Genomic DNA, 27,285 nt, shown 5'->3' on the forward strand with positions numbered 1-27,285 from the left:
AAATGCCCCTTAGATATTAATTTAGAATCCTCCAATCCTCTAAATCTAATTATTGGCTGAGAGTCAAGTCATTGAAAAAAATATTTTTCAATATACTGTGGGCATACCGTAGAGTAAAATGCTGTTAAAAGTGGTGTAGGTCTTATATATTTAAAAAGCATATTGAAGTTAGAAGCAATAGGATTTGAAGCAATAGTCTACCTGCTGTGGTCAACTATTTCAGCACTGTTCTGCGTTGCTCTGAGACAAGCATGGGGACTGATAAATCAATTAGATTTTTTTTTCACTGAATCTCTGTTTGGGTATTGGTTAGACTAAAATTAGCGTGTGGAAATGTTATTCTCATAGTACTGTAGCCTACTCCCGACCGTCACATTGTACAGCGCCATATTTTCCGTTCCATCCTAATGGAAACCCTGAAGGTTTCGTTTTTCATTTTCCTTGGAATAGAAACACCATAATATTAATCAAATCAATTAAGCTACATTTCTTGAAATCAATTCCATATATTCTATGTTCTTACCAAAAAGGTTTTAAATTCTCTAGTACAGCCAATATTGAAGTCTATCAAATGCTTCTCAAAGATGCCCTCAGGTAGTCAAACTAGCATTAATTAGCATTAATGGTAACAATGGCTGACAATTAAATAACGTGCCATAGAATTCCGCGGCAGCCCGCAAGGTGTGCTGCAGTATGATGCAACTTTTAAAGGAAGAACCACTTTGTTGGTTACTACATCATTTCATATGTGTTATTTCATAGTTTTGATGTCTTCACTATTATTCTACAATTAGAAAATAGTAAAAATAAAGAGTAGTAGTGTCCAAACTTTTCACTGGTACTGTATATACCTGGAATGCATTTCATTTAACAGGTGTGCCTTGTTAAATGTTAATTTGTTAAAAGTATTTCCTTCTTATTGCGTTTGAGCCAATCAGTTGTGTTGTGACAAGGTAGGGGTGGTATACAGAAGATAGCCCTATTTGGTAAAAGACCAAGTCCATATTATGGCAAGAACAGCTCAAATAAGCAAAGAGAAACAACAGTCCATCATTACTTTAAGACACAGGAATGGAAGACCCAGCGTTACCTCTGCTGCAGAGGATAAGTTCATTAGAGTTACCAGCCTCAGAAATTGCAGCCCAAATAAATGCTTCGCAGAGTTCAAGTAAAAGACACATCTCACCATCAACTGTTCGGAGATGACTGCGTGAATCAGGCCTTCGTGGTCAAATTGCTGCAAAAGGACACCACTACTAAAGGACACCAATAAGAAGAAGAGACTTGCTTGGGCCAAGAAACACGAGCAATGGACATTAGACCGGTAGAAATGTGTCCTTTGGTCTGATTTGAGATATTTGATTCCAACCGCCGTGTCTTTGTGAGACACAGAGTAGGAGAACGGATGATCTCCTCGTGTGGTTACCACCGTGAAGTATGGAGGAGGTGGTGTGGGGGTGCTTTGCTGGTTACGCTGTTGGTGATTTATTTAGGATTCGAGGCAAACTTAACCAGCAGGGCTACCACAGCATTCTGCAGCAATATGCCATCCCATCTGGTTTGCGCTTAGTGGGACTATAATTTGTTTTTCAACACGACAATGACCCAACACATCTCAAGGCTGTGTAAGGGCTATTGGACCAAGAAGGAAAGTGATGGAGTGCTGCATCAGATGACCTGGTCTCCACAATCCCCCAACCTCAACCTCAACCCAGTTGAGATGGTTTGGGATGAGTTGGACCGCAGAGTGACGTAAAAGCAGCCAACAAGTGCTCAGCATATGTCTGAACTCCTTCAAGACTGTTGGAAAAGCATTCCTCATGAAGCTGGTTGAGAGAATGCCAAGAATATGCAAAGCTGTCATCAAGGCAAAGGGTGGCTACTTTGAAGAATCTTAAATATAGAATATATTTCGATTTGTTTAACACTTTTTTGGTTACTAGATGATGCCATGTGTGTTATTTCAAGTTTTTGATGTCTTCACTATTATTCTACAATATAGAAAATAGTAAAAATAAAGAAAAACCATTGATGCCCAAACTTTTGTAGAGATATTGTGGTGAAAAAAATACCAAATTGACATACTCGAGTAAAAGTAAAGATACCTTAATAGGAAATGACTCAAGTAAAAGTTACCCAGTAAAATACTACTTGAGTAAAAGTCTAAAAGTATTTGGTTTTAAATATACTTAAGTATTAAAAGTAAATGTATTTGCAAAGCGGTACTTTATGTATCAAAAGTCAAAGTATAAATCATTTCAAATTCAAATATTAAGCAAACCAGATGGCACAATTGTTTATTTTTTTTACATTTGCAGATAGCCAGGGTCACACTCCAACCCTCAGACATTCAGAAACAAAGCATTTGTGTTTATTGAGTCCGCCAGACCAGAGGTAGTAGAGATGACCATGTTCTCTTGATAAGTGTGTAAATTGGACCATTTCTGTTCTGCTGAGCATTCAAAATGTAACGTTTTACTTTTGGTTGTCAGGGAAAATGTATGGAGTAAAAAGTACATAATTTCCTTTGGAATGTAGTAAAGTTAAAGTTGTCAAAATTATAAATAGTTGAGTGCAGATACCCAAAAATATCTTAAGTAGTACTTTATAGTATTTTTACACCACTGCATAAAAAACACAACTATCTTTGTAGTTATTGGTAACCAGATTGTGAATACAGCTAAGTTACTAAGTCTTTGACCACACTGCTTCCTTTAAGACTCCATCTTGGGCTAGCCTGCTAGCTTGCTCGCTATCGTGTCCAATCTAACATAGCTTGGCTAGCGGGCTTATAATCAGCAGTGACTCAACATTTGAATTGAAAATTAATGTGAAAGTAATTTGTTGAGCATTTTAACATCAAGCAGGGACTTCAGCCCTCCATTAATTCAGAAGTTTTGGGAATTTTCACAGCGACCCAAAGTGTTATGGGATAGCCTCCCCGGCGAAGGGAATGAAAAAGCAAAGACAGTATAAGTATGCACCCCTGCGTGCTGTTTTCCAGACCTCCCAAGTAAGGGTATAAAACTTCTAGTAAGCTTAGTACATACTTGCCTTTTCACGGTCATATGTTTGGAATCCATAGTGATAAATAGAGGACTCATCATGGACGGTATAATGGCACCCATACAGCCTTCCCTGTAGCTCAGTTGCTAGAGCATGGTGTTTGCAATGCCAGGGTTGTGGGTTCGATTCCCACGGGGGGCCAGCACAGAAAAAAAATAAATGTATGAAATGAAATGTATGAAATTTATGCATTCACTACTGTAAGTCGCGCTGGATAAGAGCATCTGCTAAATGACTAAAATGTATACAAAGATGAGTTCTCTATGTTGGAATTGAATTTGAAAAATGACTGTTGTCTTCTGTACTTGCTACACACCCTAGATAGAACACAAGTACACATTTTTAAACACAGCCGGTGTCCTGTCTTTCAGGTTGTTTTCAAACCAAATGCAGGCCAATTGCAAACAGTCTACGAATTAATAATGAATGGTCAATAGAGTTGAAAGCTTTGACAGGTCTATAAAAACGGGCAGAACAATGCTGCCTTTTGTCCATGCAATTTACAGTGTAATTTAGAACCAAAGAAGCAGCAGAAATAGTGCTATGACTTGGCCTGAAACCAGACTGATGGACACTTACTTTACATTTTGAAGCTGTAAAATATTGAAAGTATACTTACTTTCTACATATCATAATCATTCAACATGCAGGGCTCCTTCATTCATCGTAGACTATATGTTTACTTATCTTGCATCTCTAAAGATTCTTCAAAATAAATGTGCTCTGTAAATACAACAATTGGCAATATAGACTACAGGGCTGGCTATGCAGTCTGTCTGGTCAGGTTCACCCCCAGTCCTCAGGGCCTTGACACAGGCTGCTCACTGTCAAAGTGGACAAGTAGGCTTAAGAGAATGCAATATCAAAGCAATGTCCTCGCTGCAGAACATATTGTTGCATGACCTGTGTAGTTACTTTTTACATGGCTGATTTATTATTGATTAAACACACACACACACACACACACACACACACACACACACACACACACACACACACACACACACACACACACACACACACACACACACACACAGATGCACATACACGTGCATGCACACACACACACACAGAGAGAGAGAGAGAGAGCGAGAGATGGAGACACAAATAGCTAGAGACATACACACATCCTCATATTACTCTTCTGGGAGAGAGTGTCACAGTCAGTGTCAAGGAGATGGAACATAACACGGAGACCCTTCCCAACCACAACAGTGAGACGTGATAAAGAGGCGCTCTCCTGGGACGAAGAACTACATAAATCTCTGTGTCCTGTGTGTCCTAAACAGCTCCAGAAGAAACAGTCCATTTTGTGTGTGTGCGTGTGTGTGTGTGTGTCCTGAGCAGATCCAGAAGATACATGGGTAGTAGAACTCCGGGGTCTTCCATTCCATCTGAACGTCATTGATCTTGATGATGAGTTGGTTATTTGAATCAGCTGTGTAGTGCTAGGGCAAAAAAAACAAAAAGTGCACCCAGGGGGGACCCCAGGACCGAGTTTGGGAAACCCTGGTCTATCCCTGAAAGTGTAGCAAGGCAGAGAGAGAGCTGACAGTGATGCATAGTATAAGAAGACTGGTATAGGGAAGGTGAGTAAGAAAGACACAAACATCTGAATGAAGATTATTTTGCACGGTTAAATTTTTTTCAAGCAAATAAATACAAATCATGATGTCAAACTGAAGATTAATTTAAGATTCCTTTATTTTTTATATAATGCCTCATACAATGCTCTTGACTCATACAATGCCTAATAAATTTGTTCAGTGAACGTAAAATATAATATGATGTGAAAATAAATCCCAGTACGTTTACCATTATTCGATGACCTGAAACAGATCCTTTTAATGTGCTTTGCTCATATATTGTATGCATATCCAGCGTATCATTTCTCATACATATAACTCCAGGACTATATATTCTCTTGAATCCAGGATTTAAAAAGTTTGAATGAAAACATAACAGTCTTCTAGAACCTATAATGTCATACAAGGTCTAGTCTCTTGTGGCAGACTGTTGCGCGCACGCAAGATTTGGTTCCGGGTTCCAAGACTCTGGGTTCCGAGATTATACTGCATGATAGTATAATAGGGACAGCATGACACGTTCAGATCATCAGATAGAATATGACATCATCAAAATCAAACGTCCATACTTCCCAGCTTGTTTTGAAAGTTTAAATCGAACAGACAGAAATTATTTAAAATTGATAACCAATGTCTAAAGAGCAGAGCTGTATAGATTTTTTTAAACATTATTTACATAGAAATTAAAGTCAACTAATACAAGGGTTTTTAGGTCATTTTGAAAAATCTGCCATATAATGTATTTCATCCATGATGCCAACTAGCCGTACTTCTCATTTATAATATCCACAATCCAACAGGAGGTTGAGAGCAGAAAAATACTATCCCTGTGGTCATCAGTCCTGTCATTGTGAGTGTTTGAGATCGACTACAATACATTGGAGTCGGACTTCACGGGATCACTGATCTACAAATCACCTTGCATCCCAAATAACTACACATTCTCAGATCAATATTAGCGATTCTGCGTCTGGACCCTTTCCCAAACGGATCCCCTCAAACGTGCTTAAGATTCTCTCCCCTCCCCTATCCTCTCCTCATTCCTCCTCTCTTATCCAAGGTAAGGATGATCACTCTGGAAGTTGTAGTCTGGACACACTTTCTGCACAAGCTTATAATCGATACTGAAGAAGGAGATGAAGATGCAGATGACTTTAAATGGTTTGGCGCAGAGCCAGGCGGCATGGGACTGAGTGTGCTCTGAGAAGCAGGTCTGGGAGGGGTCGTAGAGGCAGGGCTTGGGCTTCTTGGAGCGGTTGGTCTTCTCGTACTCCACCCGGCAGTTGAAGGTCTTTATCTCTTTGGGGTCGATGGTGGACTGGTGCGGGGTCTGTTGTTGGGTGATCTGGGTGAGCTCTGGGTGGAGCTGAGCGTGGAGGCCTGGTTGGTGGTGCTGCAACACCTCAAACTCCACCACCTTGGTGGGAGGGACAATACTGACGGAGACGTTACCGAGACTGGACGAGTTGTGGCGGAAGTAGACGGTGAACGTGCCGTTGATGTGGTCCACGATCTTCCCTGTGACCAAGAGGCTGAACTTCATGGTCTTCACGTTGAAGTAGAAATCCCCCCAGCCGAAGATCTTCTTGGTCTTCTGGGCCGTCTTAAGTGAGGGTTTGCGTTTGTTGCGGTAGCCTGTCTGGTCGAGTAGGAGCGACTGATTACGAGCCCAGTCGTAGGGGTTAAAGAAGCTGTAGGTGGGGGTTTTCAGAGGAGGCTTTATGGGCGGGTTGCCGACCCCGTCCATGCCGGTGGAGAAGATGCGGGAGGTGGTTTGGTAAGGGGGTTTGACTCCCCCTGTGGCCCCTCCGCCGGTGCCCACGGCTCCCTCTCCCATGCCATACGGTAGGGTCTTCATCACTGAGCCTGCTGGACCCAGGTCTAGTCCAGGGTAGCCCTTGGCCACCTGCTTCTCCAGTCCCTGCACCTGAGGAGAGAGAGAGGGAGAGAGTGAGAGAGAAAGAGAAAGGGGGGAGAGAGTTAGTGTCAAGGAATATTGATTATCATTCATCTCATACACTATGCAGGTTGTTAGATGACTTGGATGGCTTTTCTTCATCCCCCGATTCCAACCAGACACAAAGCATCTATTTCTATAACGACATAATTTGTTGTGGATGCTGTTTCACACAGTGAAGCAGATTTTACATGTGAAGATAATGGACATGTTTGTTCAGACAGGCGACACAGCTTTAATCCACAGTCTAGTAAGTGGTTATTCACAGAGGTGATTGACTAGACATCTTCCCTTGTTCTCCCTTCATGTCTCATCAATCATGTCACTGCCAAACACATAGACTGTGAAGCACTGTCACATACACACACTGCCACACACCCCAGAAGATGACGGTTTGATGTTTAAAACTCCAGCTTTTCTTAAAGGGTTATAACACCAACACAAGCTCCCCACAACAGAGACACATCGCAATCCAGCTACAGTAGAAACAATTCTCCTAATAGATAAGCAAACCAGCAAACAAGCAAAACCAAAACTCAAAAAAGAGAGTAACACCCCCCACAGTCAGACGTCGGCGTAAATAGTCATGCGAGAATGATTTTTGTCTCTAATTCTGTCTGAACAAACCAGCGATGTAGAACAGACAGGTTTGTGCCAAAACTCTGCTCATTTGCTATCAATCATTAATCCCAATAATAACCTCATGTTGCCATTTGTCTCAGACTCCTAATACAGTACTCAATACACACATTAATGGATCTATGTCTGCGTTCCAAATGGCACTATATGGTGCATTACTTTTGACCAGGGCCCATAGGGTTTGGCCATAGGGCTCTGGTCAAAAGTAGTGCACTATATAGGGGATATCGGGTACCATGTGGGACGCAGCTACTCATTCAATGAATGTATGCATTTCTCCTGCTCATTCATTAACATGGGGCCAAGCGGGCCTCAGCAGCCTGGTTTTAAGGTGAATTGATCGGGGTGAAATGACTGGAAGTATATTGAGCGCTGGCTGAATTAATTAAAAGACAGATGTTGATGAATGGCTATTGATCTGATAACGAGTTGCTGGTGGATTTTTAACAGTCGCTGGAGTCCCCTGGGTGGGTTGCTATGTGTGTGTGTCTGAGGAAGAGGGCAGTGAACTCACAGAATCTAAATCAAAGATAGGTAACATGGACTTGACTGCGAGATGACCGAGAAAGTCAGTAAGTGTCTAAAAACCTATTTAAACATAATTTACATAGAAAGGACAGTAAAAGTTGAAGTCTGAACTTTGCGCATGACACAAGTAATTTTCCAACAATTGTTTACAGACATATTATTTCACTTAATTCACTGTGTCACAATTCCAGTGGGTCAGAAGTTTACATACGCTAAGTTGACTGTGCCTTTAAACAGCTTGGAAAATTCCAGAAAATTATGTCATGGCTTTAGAAGTTTCTGATAGGCTAATTGATATAATTTGAGTCAATTGGAGGTGTATCTGTGGATGTATCTCAAACTCAATGCCTCTTTGCTTGACATCATAGGAGAATCAAAAGAAATCAGTCAAGACCGCAGAAAAGAAATGTGTAGACCTCCACAAGTCTGGTTCATCCTTGGGAGCAATTTCCAAACGCCTGAAGGTACCACGTTCATCTGTACAAACAATAGTACGCAAGTATCAGCACCATGGGACTAGGCAGCCGTCATACCGCTCAGGAAGGAGACGCGTTCTGTCTCCTAGAGATGAACATACTTTGGTGCGAAAAGTGCAAATCAATCCCAGAACAACAGCAAAGGACCTTGTGAAGATGCTGGAGGAAACAGGTACAAAAGTATCTATATCCACAGTAAAACAAGTCCTATATCAACATAACCTGAAAGGCCACTCATCAAGGAAGAAGTCACTGCTCCAAAACCGCCATAACAAAGATCGTACTTTTTGGAGAAATGTCCTCTGGTCTGATGAAACAAAAATAGTACTGTTTGGCCATAATGACCATTGTTATGTTTGGAGGAAAAAGGGGGATGCCTGCAAGCCCGAAGAACACCATCCCAACCGTGAAGCACGGGGGTGGCAGCATCATGTTGTGGGGGTGCTTTGCTGCAGGAGAGACTGGTGCACTTCACAAAATAGATGGCATCATGAGGTAGGAAAATTATGTGGATATATTGAAGCAACATCTCAAGAAATCAGTCAGGAAGTTAAAGCTTGGTCGCAAATGGTCTTCAAAATGGACAATGACCCCAAGCATACTTCAATGACCCCAAGTTGTGGCAAAATGGCTTAAGGACAACGAAGTCAAGGTATTGGAGTTGCCATCACAAAGCCCTGACCTCAATCCTATTGAAAATTTGTGGGCAGAACTGAAAAAGTGTGTGCGAGCAAGGAGGCCTACAAACCTGACTCAGTTACACCAGCTCTGTCAGGAGGAATGGGCCAAAATTCCCCCAACTTATTGTGGGATGCTTGTGGAAGGTTTCCTGAAATGTTTGACCCAAGTTAAACGATTTAAAGGCAATGCTACCAAATACTAATTGAGTGTATGTAAACTTCTGACGCACTGGGAATGTGATGAAATAAATAAAAGCTGGAAATAAATAGTTCTCTCTACTCTTATTCTGACATTTCACATTCTTAAAATAAAGGGATGATCCTAACTGACCTAAAACAGGACATTTGTACTTGGATTAAATGTCAGGAATTGTGAAAAACTGAGTTTAAATGTATTTGGCTAAGGTGTATGTAAACTTCAACTGTACGTAGGTGTAGTGTAATTCCAGTGTATTTTGTTACATGTCATGTAGGTTTTAGCATAATTACAATAATACATTATACATGTATGAATGTACATGTAACACATGCATGCAGTGGTTAACCTTCTCTGACAGCCATGTCAGCAGTGCTGTCAGGTAGCGCCATGTGTGGCAATCTCTCAAACTAACACTGAATTACACAGCATTATTAGACCTAATCATCACAGCTCTGTCAGCATGGTGTTATGCAGAGGCTCCATGGTCTTGGTGTGTGTGTGTGTGTGTGTGTGTGTGTGTGTGTGTGTGTGTGTGTGTGTGTGTGTGTGTGTGTGTGTGTGGAGCTTTAGAGGTCAACTAAATCATACTCCTCACTACAATATCCAGGCTACATATGATGTACGGTGCCTTCAGAAAGTATTCAGACCCCTGGACTTTTTCCAAATGTTGTTGTGTTACAGCCTGAATTTAAAATGTATTACATTTAAATGTTGTGTCACTGATCTACACACAATACCCCATAATGTCAAAGTGGAATTATGTTTTTAGAAATGTTTACAAATTAATAAAACATGTCAACCTGAAAAAAGCTGAAGAATTTGCTTAACAAGTCAGATATTAAATTGCATGGATTAACTCTTTCTGCAATAATGGTGTTTAACATGATTTCTGAATGACTACCCCATCTATTTTCCCCAAACATACAACTATCTGTGATAGGACAGAAAACTGAGGATGGATCAACAACATTGTAGCTACTCCACAATACTGACCTAAATGATGGAGTGAAAAGAAGGAAGCCTGTACAGAATAAAAATATTCCAAAACATGCATCCTGTTTGCAATAAGGCACTAAAGTAATACTGCAAAAAATATAGCAAAGAAATTAACTTTTTGTCCTAAATACAAAGCATTGTGTTTGGGGCATATCCAACACATCCCTCAGTACCACTCTTCATATTTTCAAGCATGGTGGTGGCTGCATCATGTTATGGGTATGCTTGTCATCGGCAAGGACTGGGGAGTTTTTTTAGGATAAAAAGAAAAGGAGGAGCTAAGCACAGGCTTTCCAACAGACACGTGGAGACAAATCTACCTTTCAGTAGGACAATAACGTTACTTACCAAGACAACATTGAATGTTCCTGAGTGGCGTAGTTACAGTTTTGACTAAAATTGTTTTGTAAATCTATTGCAACACTTGAAACATTTTAAAAAGAATAATGGGCAAAATTGTACAATCCAGGTTTGCAGCATTCTTAAAGACTTACCCAAAAAGACTCACAGCTTTAATTGCTGCCAAAGGTGATTCTAACATGAATTGACTCAGGGGGTTGAGTACTTATCCAATCAAAATATATTTGTGTTTTATTTTCAATCAATACTTTTGTGTTGATACATTTTTCTTCCACTTTGACATTACACGGTATGCTGTGTAGATCACTGACAAAACATACAATTAAGTCAGTTAAGAACAAATTCTTATTTTACAATGACGGCCTACCCCGGCCAAACCCTCCCTTAACCCAGACAACGCTGGGCCAATTGTGCGCCGCCCTATGGGACTCCCGATCACGGCCGGTTGTGATACAGCCCGGGATCAAACCAGGGTCTGTAGTAATGCCTCTAGCACTGAGATGCAGTGCCTTAAACCGCTGCGCCGCTCGGAAGCAAAATCCCACTTTGTAACACAACAACATGTGGTCGGGTATGAATAGTTTTTGATTCACTGCATTTCAATCAAAATATCCAATTAGTTCAATGATGTATGCTCACTGTATATATGTTTATAGCACAATATTTCAGAATTATTTCATGATACAAACAATACGATTAAAAACAATCCACAGTTATTAAAAAAAAATATATAAGCTAATGATCCTCTGTGCCCGAATCATGCTTTTTGGTGTAGTTGCCTATTTTGAATGATTTATATTAATTTATGTATAGACAGGTGTAGGCTAATTAGGTTACATCATTTTGGCAATTTAATTCAATTTACTTTACTTTAGGGTAAGCTTAGTGATCTCATCGAACCACATTTTGGAGTCCATTCACTCATTTTTTATGCTTCTGACATGCGGTTACAGGGTTGGGTAGGTTACTTTCTAAATGTAATCCGTTACAGTTACTAGTTACCTGCCCAAAAATGTCATCAGTAACGTAATTTTTGGATTACCCAAACTTAATCTGAGTACATTCAGTTACTTTTAGATTACTTTCCCCTTAAGAGGCCTTCGAAGAAGACAAAAATGTATGTTACCAATTGAACGACATCCATTCCAGGATAAATCAATGTTAAAGTTTACATAGCTGGCCATATCGATGTAAAATTTTACTTCATGGGTTGGTTATGCAGACTTATTCTAACCTATCGCTTTCTACTACATATAATAATACGATTAAATGAAATCTTTACATTAATATAGATAATTTATACGTCCAGAAATGGATGTAGCAACTACAGATTGCCCCTTTAAGTCTATTAAAAGTGTGCGATTTTGAGCATGTGTCCATTAGGTCTATGGATTTGTTTTGTTTTCGTCAGAATGAATTAGATTGAGTAATAAAAGCCCTACTTTTATTCCATAAGCTGGGATCCGCACTATGCAGCTGTTACATGAGCACATTTTCACTGGCTGTCCATTGGTTTCAAAAACAATGATTGATAGGCAGCCAAACCTCTTGAATTCAACTATTATTGGGTTCAAATACACATTTAGATTTGTGAATAGCCATCCACAACAACCACAATAGTAAGGCGCAAATAGCTAAATGAGACTTAAGCAGTGTGAATCACATCATTGCGCTATGTAGATATCAATAAGTGATATCCATATCGCCGTAGACTACACCACTGCTGTCATCCTTACCTCCAAGAGTTTATTCAAGTTGGATAATCTTTGGATGCCGACAGCAGTCGCACCATTGGAAGACATAGCTTGGACTGTAGCCTACAAAAGCCTATTCCTGCTCTTTTCCCGCGATCCATCAAACACATTTGGTGTGTCATCATAGCGGTCTCTGACTTGTGGTCAGACTCGCTCAGGTGGAACGAACTTAAACTTGCGCCTTTTTCAATTACGATTTGAATGTCATTGAGAAAACAGAGAAGTGTCAAAGATTTTTTTTCACAAACATCCTTTCTGAATGTAAAAGTAATCCATGAAGTAATCATCTAGTTTTTCAAAAGTATCTGTAATCTGATTACAATATTTTTGCTGGTAACGTAACGGATTACAGTTACAGTTTTTTTTGTAATCCCTTACATGTAACGGATTACATGTAATCCGTTACTCCCCAACCCTGTGCGGTAATGATAAATAGTGATGAAATAGCCTGAAGCTTTCTTGACATTTTTTTTCAATTATTGTTATAGGCTCATATTTTTCCGGTATGGTAAATATTTATTTTGCTGGGATGTCGTACCGGACCGTATCGCCTTACTTTCACCCCTGCATACACCTCACAGCAGATACAATATCCATGTGATAACCTGGACTTGTCATTCCCATTTCAGCAGCCGAAGCTGGATCCCCAAACAGAAAAAGGTTGACGTATAAAACAGACAGAGTACCCCCTTTGAATGCATCAGTGAGGAGGAGTCCTAAATACTCCTATTTTATATGTGGAGTCGTTCCAGGATATTCATCCTTACAGAGAGATTTAAGCTACATCTGTCCATCAAAAGTGTCTATCTTGAGTCAAAGACACACACTAGATAGAGGTTGGTAAGGACTAGGGCTGTTACGGTGACCATATTACAACTACACCGGCGGTCACGAGTCATGAAGAAAGTCAAATTCCATGTGACCGTTTAATCACAGTAATTAGGCTTCTCCAAGCTCTGATGCTGCTGATGGTCATTAGTAGTCTACCAAACTTGCTAACTGCCTGGTACTCAGCACGCTATTGTCCCTCTAATCACTCTGACATCAATGCAAATGTAATTGAAAATCTAATCAAACACTTAATGAGAGCCCATGAGCTCATGTTGCGCAACATTTCTATAGGCTATGCAATTGCGTGAGAAAACAGAGTGATGGCCTTTATTAAAAAGAGGGGGATCCCATCAGCTTTCTATAGGCTAGGCCTACTATATTTATACCTCAACTTTCCTAGTATTAAGCACATTGCATGTCTTTACAACAGGAGTATAGCCTACCTGGCTGGCATGAAAATGAACCACGGGAAAAGCATTCTCCATTTGCTATTTAAGTGCATAAAGGGCATGTATTCTTTTCCCCCTGCCCCTGTTTGAGACAGATGCATGATAATGGCCCATTCTTAATTAAAACAAATTTCACACATGATTTAGTATATGTAAAGACAAGATTGAATCAAGAATATTCTGATAGGTGACATTATTAGCCTTGCACTTAGCCTTATCACTTGCGAATAATGTCCAGCATAAGGCAAGAAACAATGCATACCTTTCTTTTGAGACTTTTTCAAATCATAGTCTCACACCTCATGTAGCCTAGCCCATAGGCCTATATGTTTTGATAAGGTTTGTATTACAACTAAAGTGGCCAAATAACTTAGCACATTAATCCGCTTTATAATGGGTGTAGAGCCTAACTGGCATACATAACCGGCCATGAGTTTCAAGTTTGGGGAAGATAATTTTCACCATAAAAATGCACCTTTATAATAAAAGCATTACATACATAATCACATTTGCGGTCCCTTTTGATAATGGTGTTTTCCCGCTAATGGAACATTTGCGCTTATAGCCTACTGCCGTATGTGCACTGCTGTGCTTAAAATGTGAAGAAAAAGCCTAATAGTTGATCAACATTTTAAGCTAAATGTTCTGATCTGTTGCGTCAGCCTCATTGAGTAATAAAAAGTGTCTTTGATGCTAGTGGCTGTATTCATTTGGGATCTATCACATCCCACAACTGTCCCAGACTATGTTTGTTGGAATATTTATTTCTCGCACACGGGGGATAGTAGATTGACATAGGCTAGTGCTTTTGGTGTTCGTTAGGTCTACTCATCTTGTTGGCTGACGAAAAGTAAATGTGGACAGTTCTTCCAATATCTTCAATATGCGCCTCGGAATTGGATAAGGATGTGTGCAGTTGCGTCCCCGATGTGTCTGTCTTCACTTGTAGCCTGTGAGAAAGACTCGATCAGAGAGCCATGTGAGTGAGAGGTGCTTCAGAGCATGCAGCACACAGGGAGGAGGGAATACAAATTATTATATTCAGCCCAATAGCAAAATCGCATGGATTTTTTTAGGGGGCATCACGGCCACACAAAGGCGATGTAGCCGGGAAATGATCAAGTGCTTGTCAAATTGTGAAAAAGAGACTGATGAAGTGTGTACAGCCTGCACAAAAAAACAAAGCAGAGCTCATGCCTTTCATGCAACTTTTTGTTCAAATCATCATTAGAGTCGCATCATGCAGCTTTAGAATGTATAAAACATCTAAACATATAGCCCAATGTTTGTATCACAACTAAAGTTACATTAGTAACTCTAAATGAAGCATAGAAGTGCCTGTTTCTTTGTTAACCGCTCGACACAGAATAGCCGCATGTGCGCACTCTCTCAAATTGTTTGGAGAAAATATATTTTCTATTTTATTCAGCTTTGTTAAATTGTATTCTTGATACTATAAAATAATCTAAAATAATGCCACCGAATTCTAAGCAAATCCTGTCTGCTAAATGAGTGTAGCCCACAGCCATATCACATAGCCAGATCAGGACCTAACATAAGGACAACACTATTCTGTTCTTGTGAAATAGACTACATTTTCTTCATATCATGTTTCTTTAGACCTGTCTAAAATAAATAATGGATTTATTGTGAAGGTGTAGGATATATTACATGGATTTATTAGACATTTTAAAATGTAGACGCTCCAAAGGTCTGCATCAGTTGATTGTAGGCTATGTGTGGAAGTCAGGAGATGCTAAATGTGTTTATGTTAATTAACGATCAATTACCGTGAGACGGGCAGTTATTTGCTTGACAATCACCGGCTGATGAAATTTCGTGACCGCCACAGCCCTAGTAAGGACACGCCCTGAGGTTGGTAAGCTAAAGATATGGTTCATATTTTAAATCAGACACACTGGGTAGAGGTTGGTAAAGGGTGAAATGGCTCCTCTCACATGGGGAGCAGATAATGTTTTAGCAAATTAGCCACACGCCAGGAGATCACACAGTGAGGTCAAAGATTAGGGTTGAAAGTATGGAGTCAGTAATGTTGCTTCAAACACGGCAGGAAAGGGAGGGTATATCTATAGGATTCCTTTAAAATCAATGCTGGTTGTTGCGGAATAAATACAATAAATAAATAATTCATATGTCCAGAAATGTATATACTGTAGGCCTACAGCTATTTGTAGAAATCTAAATTAAAACACATACACAGTATATTTCACTTATCACAGACTGGAAAATCCAGACCAGTGGAGGTACATAAAGCCGCATTAGCTACATGCAGAGCCTTCGGAAAGTATTCAAACCTCTTGACCTTTTCCAAATGTTGTTGAGTTACAGCATGAATTTAACATTTATTAAATTGATACAATACACCCAGTCACTACAAAGATCCAGGCATCCTTCCTAACTCAGTTGCCGGAGAGGAAGGAAAGCACTCAGGGATTTCACCATGAGGCCAATGATGACTTTAAAACAGTTACAGAGTTTAATGACTGTGATAGGAGAAAACTGAGGATGGATCAATAACATTGTAGTTAAAGTACTCCAGAAAAATAACCTAATTGGCCTAAATGACAGAGTGAAAAGAAGGTAGCTTGTACAGAATAGAAATATTCCAGAACCTGCATCCTGTTTGCAACAAGGCACTGAAGTAATACTGCAAAAAATGTGGCAAAGAAATACACTTTTTGTCCTGAATACAAAGCATTATGTTTGGGGCAAATCCAACACAACACATTACTGAGTACCACTCTACATATTTTCAAGCGTAGTGGTGGCTACATCATGTTATGGGTATGCTTGTAATCCTTAAGGACAGGGGAGGTTTTCAGGAAAAAAGAAATGGAATGGAGATCTTAGTGCTGCTTTTGATACCATCGATCACCAATTTTTTTTGGAGAGATTGGAAATCCAAATTGGTCTACACGGACAAGTTCTGGCCTGGTTTAGATCTTATCTGTCGGAAAGATATCAGTTTGTCTCTGTGAATGGTTTGTCCTCTGACAAATCAACTGTAAATTTTGGTGTTCCTCAATGCTCCGTTTTAGGACCACTATTGTTTTCACTATATATTTTACCTCTTGGGGATGTCATTCCAAAACATAATGTTAAATTTCACTGCTAAGCGGATGACACACAGCGGTACATTTCAATGAAACATGGTGAAGCCCCAAAATTGCCCTCACTAGAAGCCTGTGTTTCAGACATAAGGAAGTGGATGGCTGCAAACGTTCCACTTTTAACTCGGACAAAACAGAGATGCTTGTTCTAGGTCCCAAGAAACAAAGAGATCTTCTGTTAAATCTGACAATTAATCTTGATGGTTGTACAGTCGTCTCAAATAAAACTGTGAAGGACCTCGGCGTTACTCTGGACCCTGATCTCTCTTTTGACAAAAGTATCAAGACTGTTTCAAGGACAGCTTTTTTCCATCTACGCAATATTGCAAAAATGAGAAATTTTCTGTCCACAAATGATGCAGAAAAATTAATCCATGCTTTTGTTACTTCTAGGTTGGACTACTGCAATGCTCTACTTTCCAGCTACCCGGATAAAGCACTAAATAAACTTCAGTTAGTGCTAAATACGGCTGCTAGAATCCTGACTAGAACCAAAAAGATTTGATAATATTACTCCAGTGCTAGCCTCCCTACACTGGCTTCCTGTTAAGGCAAGGGCTGATTTCAAGGTTTTACTGCTAACCTAAAAGCATTACATGGGCTTGCTCCTACCTATCTTTCCGATTTGGTCCTGCTGTACATACCTACACGTACGCTACGGTCACAAGACGCAGGCCTCCTAATTGTCCATAGAATTTCTAAGCAAACAGCTGGAGGCAGGGCTTTCTCCTATAGAGCTCCATTTTTATGGAATGGTCTGCCTATCCATGTGAGAGATGCAGACTCAGTCTTAACCTTTAAGTCTTTACTGAAGACTCATGTCTTCAGTGGGTCCTATGATTGAGTGTAGTCTGGCCCTGGAGTGTGAAGGTGAATGGAAAGGCTCTGGAGCTACGAACCGCCCTTGCTGTCTCTGCCTGGCCGGTTCCCCTCTCTCCACTGGGATTCTCTGCCTCTAACCCTATTACAGGGGCTGAGTCACTGGCTTATTGGTGTTCTTCCATGCCGTCCCTAGGAGGGGTGCATCACTTGAGTGGGTTGAGTCACTGACGTGGTCTTCCTGTCTGGGTTGGCGCCCCCCTTGGGTTGTGCTGTGGCGAAGATCTTTGTGGGCTATACTCGGCCTTGTCTCAGGATGGTAAATTGGTGGTTGAAGATATCCCTCTAGTGGTGTGGGGGCTGTGCTTTGGCAAAGTGGGTGGGGTTATATTCTTCCTGTTTGGCCCTGTCTGGGGGTATCGTCGGATGGGGCCACAGTGTCTCCTGACCCCTCCTGTCTCAGCCTCCAGTATTTATGCTGCAGTAGTTTATGTGTCGGGGGGCTAGGGTCAGTCTGTTATATCAGGAGTATTTCTCCTGTCTTATCCGGTGTCCTGTGTGAATTTAAGTTTGCTCTCTCTAATTCTCTCTTTCTCTCTTTCTTTCTCTCTTTCTTTCTTTCTTTCTTTCTTTCTCTCTCTCGGAGGACCTGAGCCCTAGGACCATGCCTCAGGACTACCTGACATGATGACTCCTTGCTGTCCCCAGTCCACCTGGCCGTGCTGCTGCTCCAGTTTCAACTGTTCTGCCTACGGCTAGGGAACCCTGACCTGTTCACCGGACGTGCTACCTGTCCCAGACCTGCTGTTTTCAACTCTCTAGAGACAGCAGGAGCGGTAGAGATACTCTCAATGATCGGCTATGAAAAGCCAACTGACATTTACTTTTGAGGTGCTGACTTGTTGCACCCTCGACAACTGTGATTATTATTATTTGACCATGCTGGTCATTTATGAACATTTGAACATCTTGGCCATGTTCTGTTATAATCTCCACCCGGCACAGCCAGAAGAGGACTGGCCGCCCCTCATAGCCTGGTTCCTCTCTAGGTTTCTTCCTAGGTTTTGGCCTTTCTAGGGAGTTTTTCCTAGCCACCGTGCTTCTACACCTGCATTGCTTGCTGTTTGGGGTTTTAGGCTGGGTTTCTGTACAGCACTTTGAGATATCAGCTAATGTAAGAAGGGCTATATAAATACATTTGATTTGATTTGAATGGAGCTAAGCACAGTCAAAAGCCTAGAGGAACACAAGGCCAGATCTACACTGGAGTTGCTTACCAAGTAGACAGTGAATGTTCCGGAGTAGCCGAGTTACAGTTTTGTCTTAAATCTAGTTGAAAATCTATGGCAAGACCTGAAAATGGTTGTCTAGCAATGATCAACAACCAATTCGAATTTTGAAAAGAATAATGCGCAAATGTTGCACAGTCCAGGTTTGGAAAGATCTTAGAGACTTAACCAGAAAGACTCACAGCTGTAATTGCTGCCAATGGTGCTTCTACAAAGTATTGACTCAGGGGTGTGAATACTTATGTCATTATGGGGTATTGTGTGTAGATAGGTGAGAAACAATATCTATTTAATCACTTTTGAATTCAGGCTGTAACACAACAAAATATGGAATACGTCAAGGGGTATGAATACTTAAGGTACTGTCAATACACAAAGTAATTCCGCACTACCATTAAAAAAGACTTAAGTACTGTAGGCCTACACCTGAAAAGCTGACAAATATAGCCGTCCCTCTGACCCCCTCACATAACAATCATAAAACGGAGTGAAGCAATCTTTCCCTCTTCTCTGACAGAAATAGATTTCTTCACACCGTACAAGCACTTCAAATCAACCCAATAATCTCATTCACCAAACTCAGTTCACCTCTAAGGGACAGGTGGTCAATTGAAGTAATGCATCTGTGTTATTTGGCATGCCAGCATGATATATGTCAGCAACGTTCCACAGCTAAGATGATTTTACACAAGATTCTCTCTCAGTTCCCCCCCCCCACCCCCCCCCCCCCCCCCACCCCACCATTTATTTGTCAAGCTTGGTTTGGGAGGGGAACGGATAAAGATGGAGTGTTTTTTTTTCTGGTAAAATACATATGTATGATACAGGCAAGCAATTTACCAGGAAGAGAATTGGATTACGAGACATTACAGGAGAGAGAATAAGCTAAGGAAAATGTTATTACTGAAGAGGTGAGATGAGAGAGAAGAGCAAGAACATGCACTTTCTCTAGGGGATGTTGAAACATTAATAACACTTTAACTTCATTTGGTGGGTCTACGAGCAAAAAGCATCTTAATACAGTGTTAAGGAAAGAGGAGCGAAGAGCTAGCCGATCAACTGTAAGTGCATACAGAGAAAAGCAGGCTCTGTCCCAAATGGTACCCTACTCCCTGTGAATTGCACTACTATTCCAGGGTCTTTTGACCAGGGCCTATCGAGCTCTGGTCATGAGCAATGCACTATATGTGGAAGAGGGTGCCATTTGGGATGCACTTGCAGTGATTGGAAAGCCAGAGCATGTTCGATGCAGCAGGAAGAGAGTAGGTTCATACTCACTTATCAAATGCTAGAGGGTTAGGGTGTCAGGTGAAATTGACTTCTGATCTGTCAATGACTGTTACAATTAAGATCTATTTTCATCATTAGGAAGCTTTGGATCAATGAGCTGGCAGCTGCAATGGTCTGATCCTTGATCTACAGTTCACTCATACTCACATTTATCCTTTAAAACCTGTCCTCCCTCTAGAGAGAGAAAGATTGAGTGAGTGAGTGAGTGGCCAGAGGATGTGGCCTGCCCTGCTTGCCCACCATCCCATGGCTGACATTGCTCTCTCTCCCAGAAGAGTAATATGAGGATACATGACTCTCTCTCTGTCCCATCCCCCGTCCCCCATAGGAGTGATAGTAGGAGGATGAGTGCAGCCCATCTTGGAGCATTTGACCCTCCAGGCTGTTCGTTTGCTTAATTGGAGTTTTATTTGTGACGATCAATTCATTTCTATCTCTCCCTCTGCCCTCTCATCTTCCATTGATCTGCTGTCACTGAGAAGAGTCAAATTGACCCCCCCATCCTCTCTCTCTCTCTCTCTCACACACACACACACACACACACACACACACACACACACACACACACACACACACACACACACACACACACACACACACACACACACACACACACACAGCCTCCTGAGTGGCACAGTGGTCCAAGGCACTAGTTGTGCCACTAGAGATCCTGTTTCGAGTCCAGGCTCTATCGCGACCGGCCGCGACCGGGAGACTCATGGGGCGGTGCACAATTGGCCCAGCGTCATCCGGTTTAGGGGAGGGTTTAGCCGGCAGGGATGTCCTTGTCCCATCGCGCTCTAGCGACTCCTGTGGCGGGCCGGGCGCATGCACGCTGACACGGTCGCCAGGTGTACTGCGTTTCCTCTGACACATTGGTGTGGCTGGCTTCCGGGATAAGTGGGCATTGTGTCAAGAAGCACAAGTCCGACTTTCTCCCGAGTCCATATGAGAGTTGCAGCGATGAGACAAGACTGTAACTACCAATTGGATACCACAAATTTAGGGAGAATAAGGGATAAAAAGAAAAAAATAATAAAGTAAACACACACACATTGTGTACCAAATATAAATTATCTAAAATATTTAATTATAACATGGCCGGCGGCCCGTGGGCCTGTTTTTATTTATATATATAAAAAATATATTTATTATAATTTTATTTTTTTCCCCAATTTTGTGATTACGATCTTGTCTCAGCGCTGCAACTCCCCAACAGGAGAGGTGAAGGTCGAGTCATGTGTCCTCCGAAACATCTACCGCCAAGCCGCACTTCTTAACCTGTTTTGGGGACTGGTTTTTGTTCGGAATTTTGGATGACTGACGTGCACAAAGTAAACTGCCTGTTACTCAGGCCCAGAAGCTAGGATATGCATATAATTGGTAGACTTGGATAGAAAACACTCTGACGTTTCTAAAACTGTTAAAAATAAAGTCTGTGAGTATAACAGAACTGATATGGCAGGTGAAAACCCGAGGAAAATCCATCCAGAATTTTTTTGTTGTTGAGCTCCCATCCGCTTCAAATGTGAAGCTATTGAAACTATGACTTCCGCCTCCCAGATTGCAGTTCCTATGGCTTCCACTAGATGTCAACAGTCTTTATACATGGTTTCAGGCTTGTTTTTTGAAAAACCAACGAGGAATAGTAGTTTATCCATGTGGAGCACTAAGGCAAAAGTTGTCTCTTTGCGCGTGTGAACGAGGGCGTGCTCTTCGTTATTTTTCTTCCCTATTGAACATTCTTCGTATGAAATATTATCGTTTATTTAGATATTAAACTACCTGAAGATTAATTAGAAACGTCGTTTGACTTGTTTGGATGAACTTTACTGGTAACTTTAGGGACTTCTTTGTCTGCATGTAGAACGGGTGAATTACTGAACTCAATGACGCCTACTAAATGGACTTTTTGGGATATAAAGAAGGACTTTATTGAACAAAACGAGCATTCATTGTGTAGCTGGGACCCTTGGGGGTTGCAAACAGAGGAAGATCTTCAAAGGTAAGTGATTTATTTTATCGTTATTAATTATTTTGTGAAGCCTGTGCTGGTTTGAAAACATATGTTGTTGTGGGGCGCTGTCCTCAGATAATCAAATGCTATGCTTTCGCCGTAAAGCCTATTGTAAATCGGACAATGCAGTTCAATTACCAAGATTCTAAGCTAAAGAATCATGTATGACACTTGTATTTTCACGAATGTTTTTGTATTTTGAATTTGGCGCGCTCGGATTTCACCGGATGTTATCGAATTTGATTCCGCTAGCAAGATCCGCGCGCTAAGTTAACATTCGCATGCTTAACTCGGAAGCCAGGCGCACCAATGTGTAGGAGGATACAACGTTCAACTGACGATCGAAGTCAGCCTGTAGTCACCTGGCCCGCCACAAGGAGTTGCCAGGACGCGATGAGCCAAGTAAAGCCCCACGGCCAAACCCTCCCCTAACCCAGACGACGCTGGACCAATTGTGCGCCACCCTATGGGACTCCCGGTTGTGACACAGTCTGGGATCAAACCCCGCCTGTTATATTATTATTTAAAAAAGAAAATATGACAATTTCTCATAATAATTTAGCAGAATAATATATATTAAGCATTTGGCTGACCAGTGACAATAGCCAGTCCCCCTACCAAGATGGGCTGGTCGGATTTATGACTGGCTGAACTGAGGTGACGCGAACTCACATTGAAAGTCAAACGCGCATCATCAAAGGGAGTGAGACCCGCTCTGACTCTTTGTCAGTCACTCAGTCAGAACAGAAACACAGAAAGGCAGAGAGACCAAAAAAAGGATTAGGCCAACGCTGCTAAATGTGTGAAATTAACCGACTTATTAAGTTCTGCTTCTGCTGGTCCAATGCTGTGTCTATGTCTGTGAGAAATGACAGATCAGATGCTTTGGTGCAGTCGAGGTAGGAAGAAAACAGAGAAAGTCACTCACGCACACTGACACAGATCATATTTGCCAAGATAATCCATCCACCTGACATGTGTGGCATATCAAGAAGTTGATTAAACAGCATAATCATTACACAGATGCACCTTTTGCTGGGGACAATAAAAGGCCACTCTAAAATGTGCAGTTTTGTCACACAACACAATGCCACATTAATGTTAATTTCTCTACCATAAGCTGCCTCCAATGTCGTTTTAGTGAATTTGGCAGTACGTCCAACCGACCCCACAACCACAGACCACGTGTAACCACGCCAGCCTAGGACCTCCACATCAGGCTTCTTCACCTGCAGGATCGTCTGAGACCAGCCGCCCGGACAGCTGATAAAACTGAGGAGTATTTCTGTATGTAATAAAGCCCGTTTGTAGTGAAAAACTTATTCTGATTGGCTAGGCCTGGCTCCCCAGTGGGTGGGCATATCTTCTCCCAGGCCCACCCATGGCTGTGTCCCTGCCCAGTCATGTGAAATACATAGATTAGGGCCAAATGTATTTATTTTAATTGACTGATTTCCTTACATGAACTGTAACTCAGAAACATCTTTGAAATTGTTGCAAGTTGCGCTTATATTTTTGTTTAGTATATATTTCATACCAACTATAGTAGGCTAATTAGGGAAGGGGGGATTCGGGGGAACATTTAGACCCTAGGCTACTTGCAATATAGTCTAACATGACGTTAGACTGGCTTATATAACACATAGGTAAGGCAATAGCCATCTACTAGACATTTATACAGTGCTTTTTATTAAACATAGACATTAAAACCAGTAGATAGTCATAGTGCTGACGTCATCCACGTATTCATATAAAACTCCAGATGGCGCCGGAAGAATTTGAATTTGAAGCGTGCCATGTTGCTAAATGGGGCTGAATGGCGCCAATATATCCCTAGAGATCACGGTGAAAGTGACCGTAACTAGCAAAGGATCATGGTCGATGTAGTAGTTTTCATCCTGCCTGAGAGAGTCAACCTTAATGAGTATGGCATGAGTGCGCGAGCCTCCTCTTAGCCTGCTAGCCTGTGATTGGTCTGTGTCAGCATGTGGTCCTGTGTGACGATAAATGTAGTAGTCAGAATGGATCACTATTTAATTAAATATCTTGATTTGTAGCTAAATGTAAAATAATTCACCGTGGGGATTGAACTTCATCGTAATAAATTCAATTTAACGGCCAAAACGGCAATCTAAAATGTTTTTGTTTGGCCTTTCTTGCGATCGTAATTTACATAAGCTTTCTAGGGTAGGCCAATGCTTTTGGCATCGCTAGGTTGCTAAGCAGTAGCCAACCAGCAGAGCTCGTGACATCAGGTTCCAGACCGGACACTTGGGGCGGATTACAACACTGGAAATCTATCCGCATCCACATAAACTTGTCCCGGTATCATTCTATGACAAACACAGAAGGTGTATACTGGATTCAATAGAAGAAAACAGCGAGAAAAAGTAATTATATGTGGCCTAATATTTAAACACTTAGCTACGTGGGCAGGGGAGAACACATGACATGCACTTATTTGAAATACAGTGAGCTCCAAAATTATTGGGACAGTGACACATTTTTTGTTGTTTTGGCACTGTACTCCAACACTTTTGATTTGAAATGATACCATGACTATGAGGTTAAAGGAAACACTGTTAGCTTTAAGTTGTGGGTATTTTCATCCATATCGGGTGAACAGTGTAGAAATTACAGCACCTTTAATACATAGTCATTTTAGGGGACCAAAAGTATTGGGACAAATTCACTTATGTGTATTAATGTGTATTAAAGTAGTAGAAAGTGTTTGGTCCCATTTTCATTACACACAATGACTACAACCATGTTTTGGTTGTGTTCAGATTATTTTGTGCCCAATAGAAATTAATGGTATAGCATGTGTTATGTAATTTTAGAGTCACTTTGTAAATAAGAATATAATATACTTATAAACCCTTCTACATTAATGTGTATGCTACCACGATTACGGATAATCCTGAATGAAACGTGAATAATTGTCACAGTATCCAACAAAGGTGGCGCCCCTCCTCGGTCGGGCGGCGCTCGGCGGTCGTCGTCGCCGGCCTATTAGCTGCCACCGATCTATGTTTCTGTGTCTTTTGGTTTTGTCTGTCTATCCCGCACCTGTTTCGTGTCTGTCATTAGTGGGGGGTTATTTAGTGTGTATTTTCAGTTTGGGTTCTCGTGCGGGATTGTTTATTGTCCACTCAGGACAGTTGTGTGTGTGGCCTGTTTCGCTGGCCTGTATACGATTTATTGCCGGGCTGCGCCCCGTGCGCTTTTCTTCGTGTTTTCTTTTGGGAATGCGTTTTCCTGGCGGACTTATTTAAGCGCCCTGTGCCTTTCGGCTATTGTGTTTTGTTTACTGTGGCATTAAAACACTGTTGCTCCGGGCCTCTGTCTCCTGCGCCTGATTCCGCATCTCCACTGGTCCTAGAATTCCGTGACAATAATGATGAGTGAGAAAGTTACAGATGCAAAATGGTCATCTATAAGGCATTTATTCAGTGATTTTCTTTTTTGTCTAATATATCTGTTTATTAATTCACAACGTAACACTTTATTTTAAGGGTCATTAATAAACCATTTAAAATACATGTATTAATCATTACTAAAGTCGTTTTGCAGTCCTTAATCTAAAGTGATTTCTATTTATTCTTTATAAATACTTTATAAAATGTTTTGAGTGATCAGTGTAATTTCTGACAAAAAGATGGGCATGCCATTCCTGCAGTACCAGGTAAAAGAACAAGCACACAACTCACCCTTTGCCTTGATGACAGCTTTGTACACTCGTGGCATTCTCTCAACCAGCTTCACCTGAAATGCTTTTCCAACAGTATTGAAGGAGTTCCCACATATGCTGAGCACTTGTTGGCTGCTTCTCCTTCACTCTGCGGTCCAACTCATCCTACACCATCTAAACTGGGAGGAGGTCGGGTGATTGTGGGGTCCAGGTTATCTGATGCAGCACTCCATCACTGTCGTTCTTGGTCAAATAGCTCTTATAGAAGGTTTCCATCAAGGATCTTTCTGTACTTTGCTTCGTTCATCTTCCCCTCGATCCTGACTAGTCTTCCAGTTCCTGCCGCTGAAAAACATCCCCACAGCATGATGCTGCCACCACCATGCTTCACCGTAGGGATGGTGCCAGGTTTCATCCAGACGTGGCGCTTGACATTCAGGCCAAAGAGTTCAAGCTTGGTGTCATCAGACCAGATAATCTTGTTTGTCATGGTCTGAGAGTCACCTCCCTGACCAAGGCCCTTCTCCCCCGATTGCTCAATTTGTCTGGGCGGCCAGCTCTAGGAAGAGTCTTTTTGGTGGTTCCAAACTTCTTCCATTTAAGAATAATGGAGGCCACTGTGTTCTTGGGGACCTTCAATGCTGCAGAAATGTTTTGGTACCTGTAGTATCCTTAGAGGCTTCTTAGATTGATGACTCATGACACATAAGTACGGTTTAGTATTTAATTGTAACTTAGAATAACATTCTCTAATGCACCTGGCTTAAGCTACCTGAAGCTTTATTAAATCACGGTTATATTGGCAGACAGAGGAAACGGCTATGGATAGCAGAAAGCAAACCCACCATCTTGAGTCAATACTGCCATCTATTGGTAAACATAAATATACCAGGTTACTACATTCCCCCCTTTAAAGCTAATAACCCAACTTAATTCCTTTCTGAGCTTTGCTATTTTCATATTTCCATTTTTTCAAACATGATGTCCTTTGGAATCTGAAAAAGTCTGTCGGACGTCTCTCTCTAATAGAGCGCCTCAGAGGTGGTGTAGCTGGTACCACCAGCTCTTCACCCCTTGATGGTGAAACAAAGTCCTTTTGTGGAGACTTCACAGGAGGAGGTCGTCCCGGACTGGTGATCTCAGGAAGTTGAGCATTGTTGGTCTCAGGTGGTTTGTCCAACTGCAACTCTGGGGAACGATCCAGTGTCCTGTCCTGCTTGTTTAAGCATTGATTCAGATCCCCAGATGGAACTGGAATTCGAGCTTGGATCTGATCCACGTGTCTCCTTAGTCTTTGTCCACTTCCGATGATCACAGTACTGGTCCTGAGCAATCCTCAATGGTAGCTGGAATCCATTTAGGACCAAACCCATAGTTTACTGTATAGACATCATCTCCAGGTGAAAAACTTCTAAGTTTGGTTCTGTTGTCATGATTACATTTTTGATTCCATTGCTTTTGTTGTATTTTCACTTTCAAGTCTGGACTGATGAGATCCAAGGTTGACCTTAACCTCCTTGACATCAA

General features: G+C 41.4%; 1 protein-coding gene across 1 annotated transcript in view; it reads right to left on the reverse strand.

The window, feature by feature from the left end:
* Positions 1 to 4,746: 4,746 nt before the first annotated feature.
* The window catches only part of nxph4 (neurexophilin 4), a 100,671-nt gene continuing 78,132 nt past the window's right edge, over positions 4,747 to 27,285 (reverse strand). The window contains exon 2 of the mRNA XM_029695020.1: positions 4,747 to 6,579. Coding sequence (XP_029550880.1) covers positions 5,704 to 6,579 — 876 coding nt within the window. The 3' untranslated portion in view covers positions 4,747 to 5,703. The remainder of the gene's footprint in view (positions 6,580 to 27,285) is intronic.

The sequence above is a fragment of the Salmo trutta genome, chromosome 16, assembly GCF_901001165.1.
Source record: "Salmo trutta chromosome 16, fSalTru1.1, whole genome shotgun sequence".
Lineage (NCBI taxonomy): Eukaryota > Metazoa > Chordata > Actinopteri > Salmoniformes > Salmonidae > Salmo > Salmo trutta.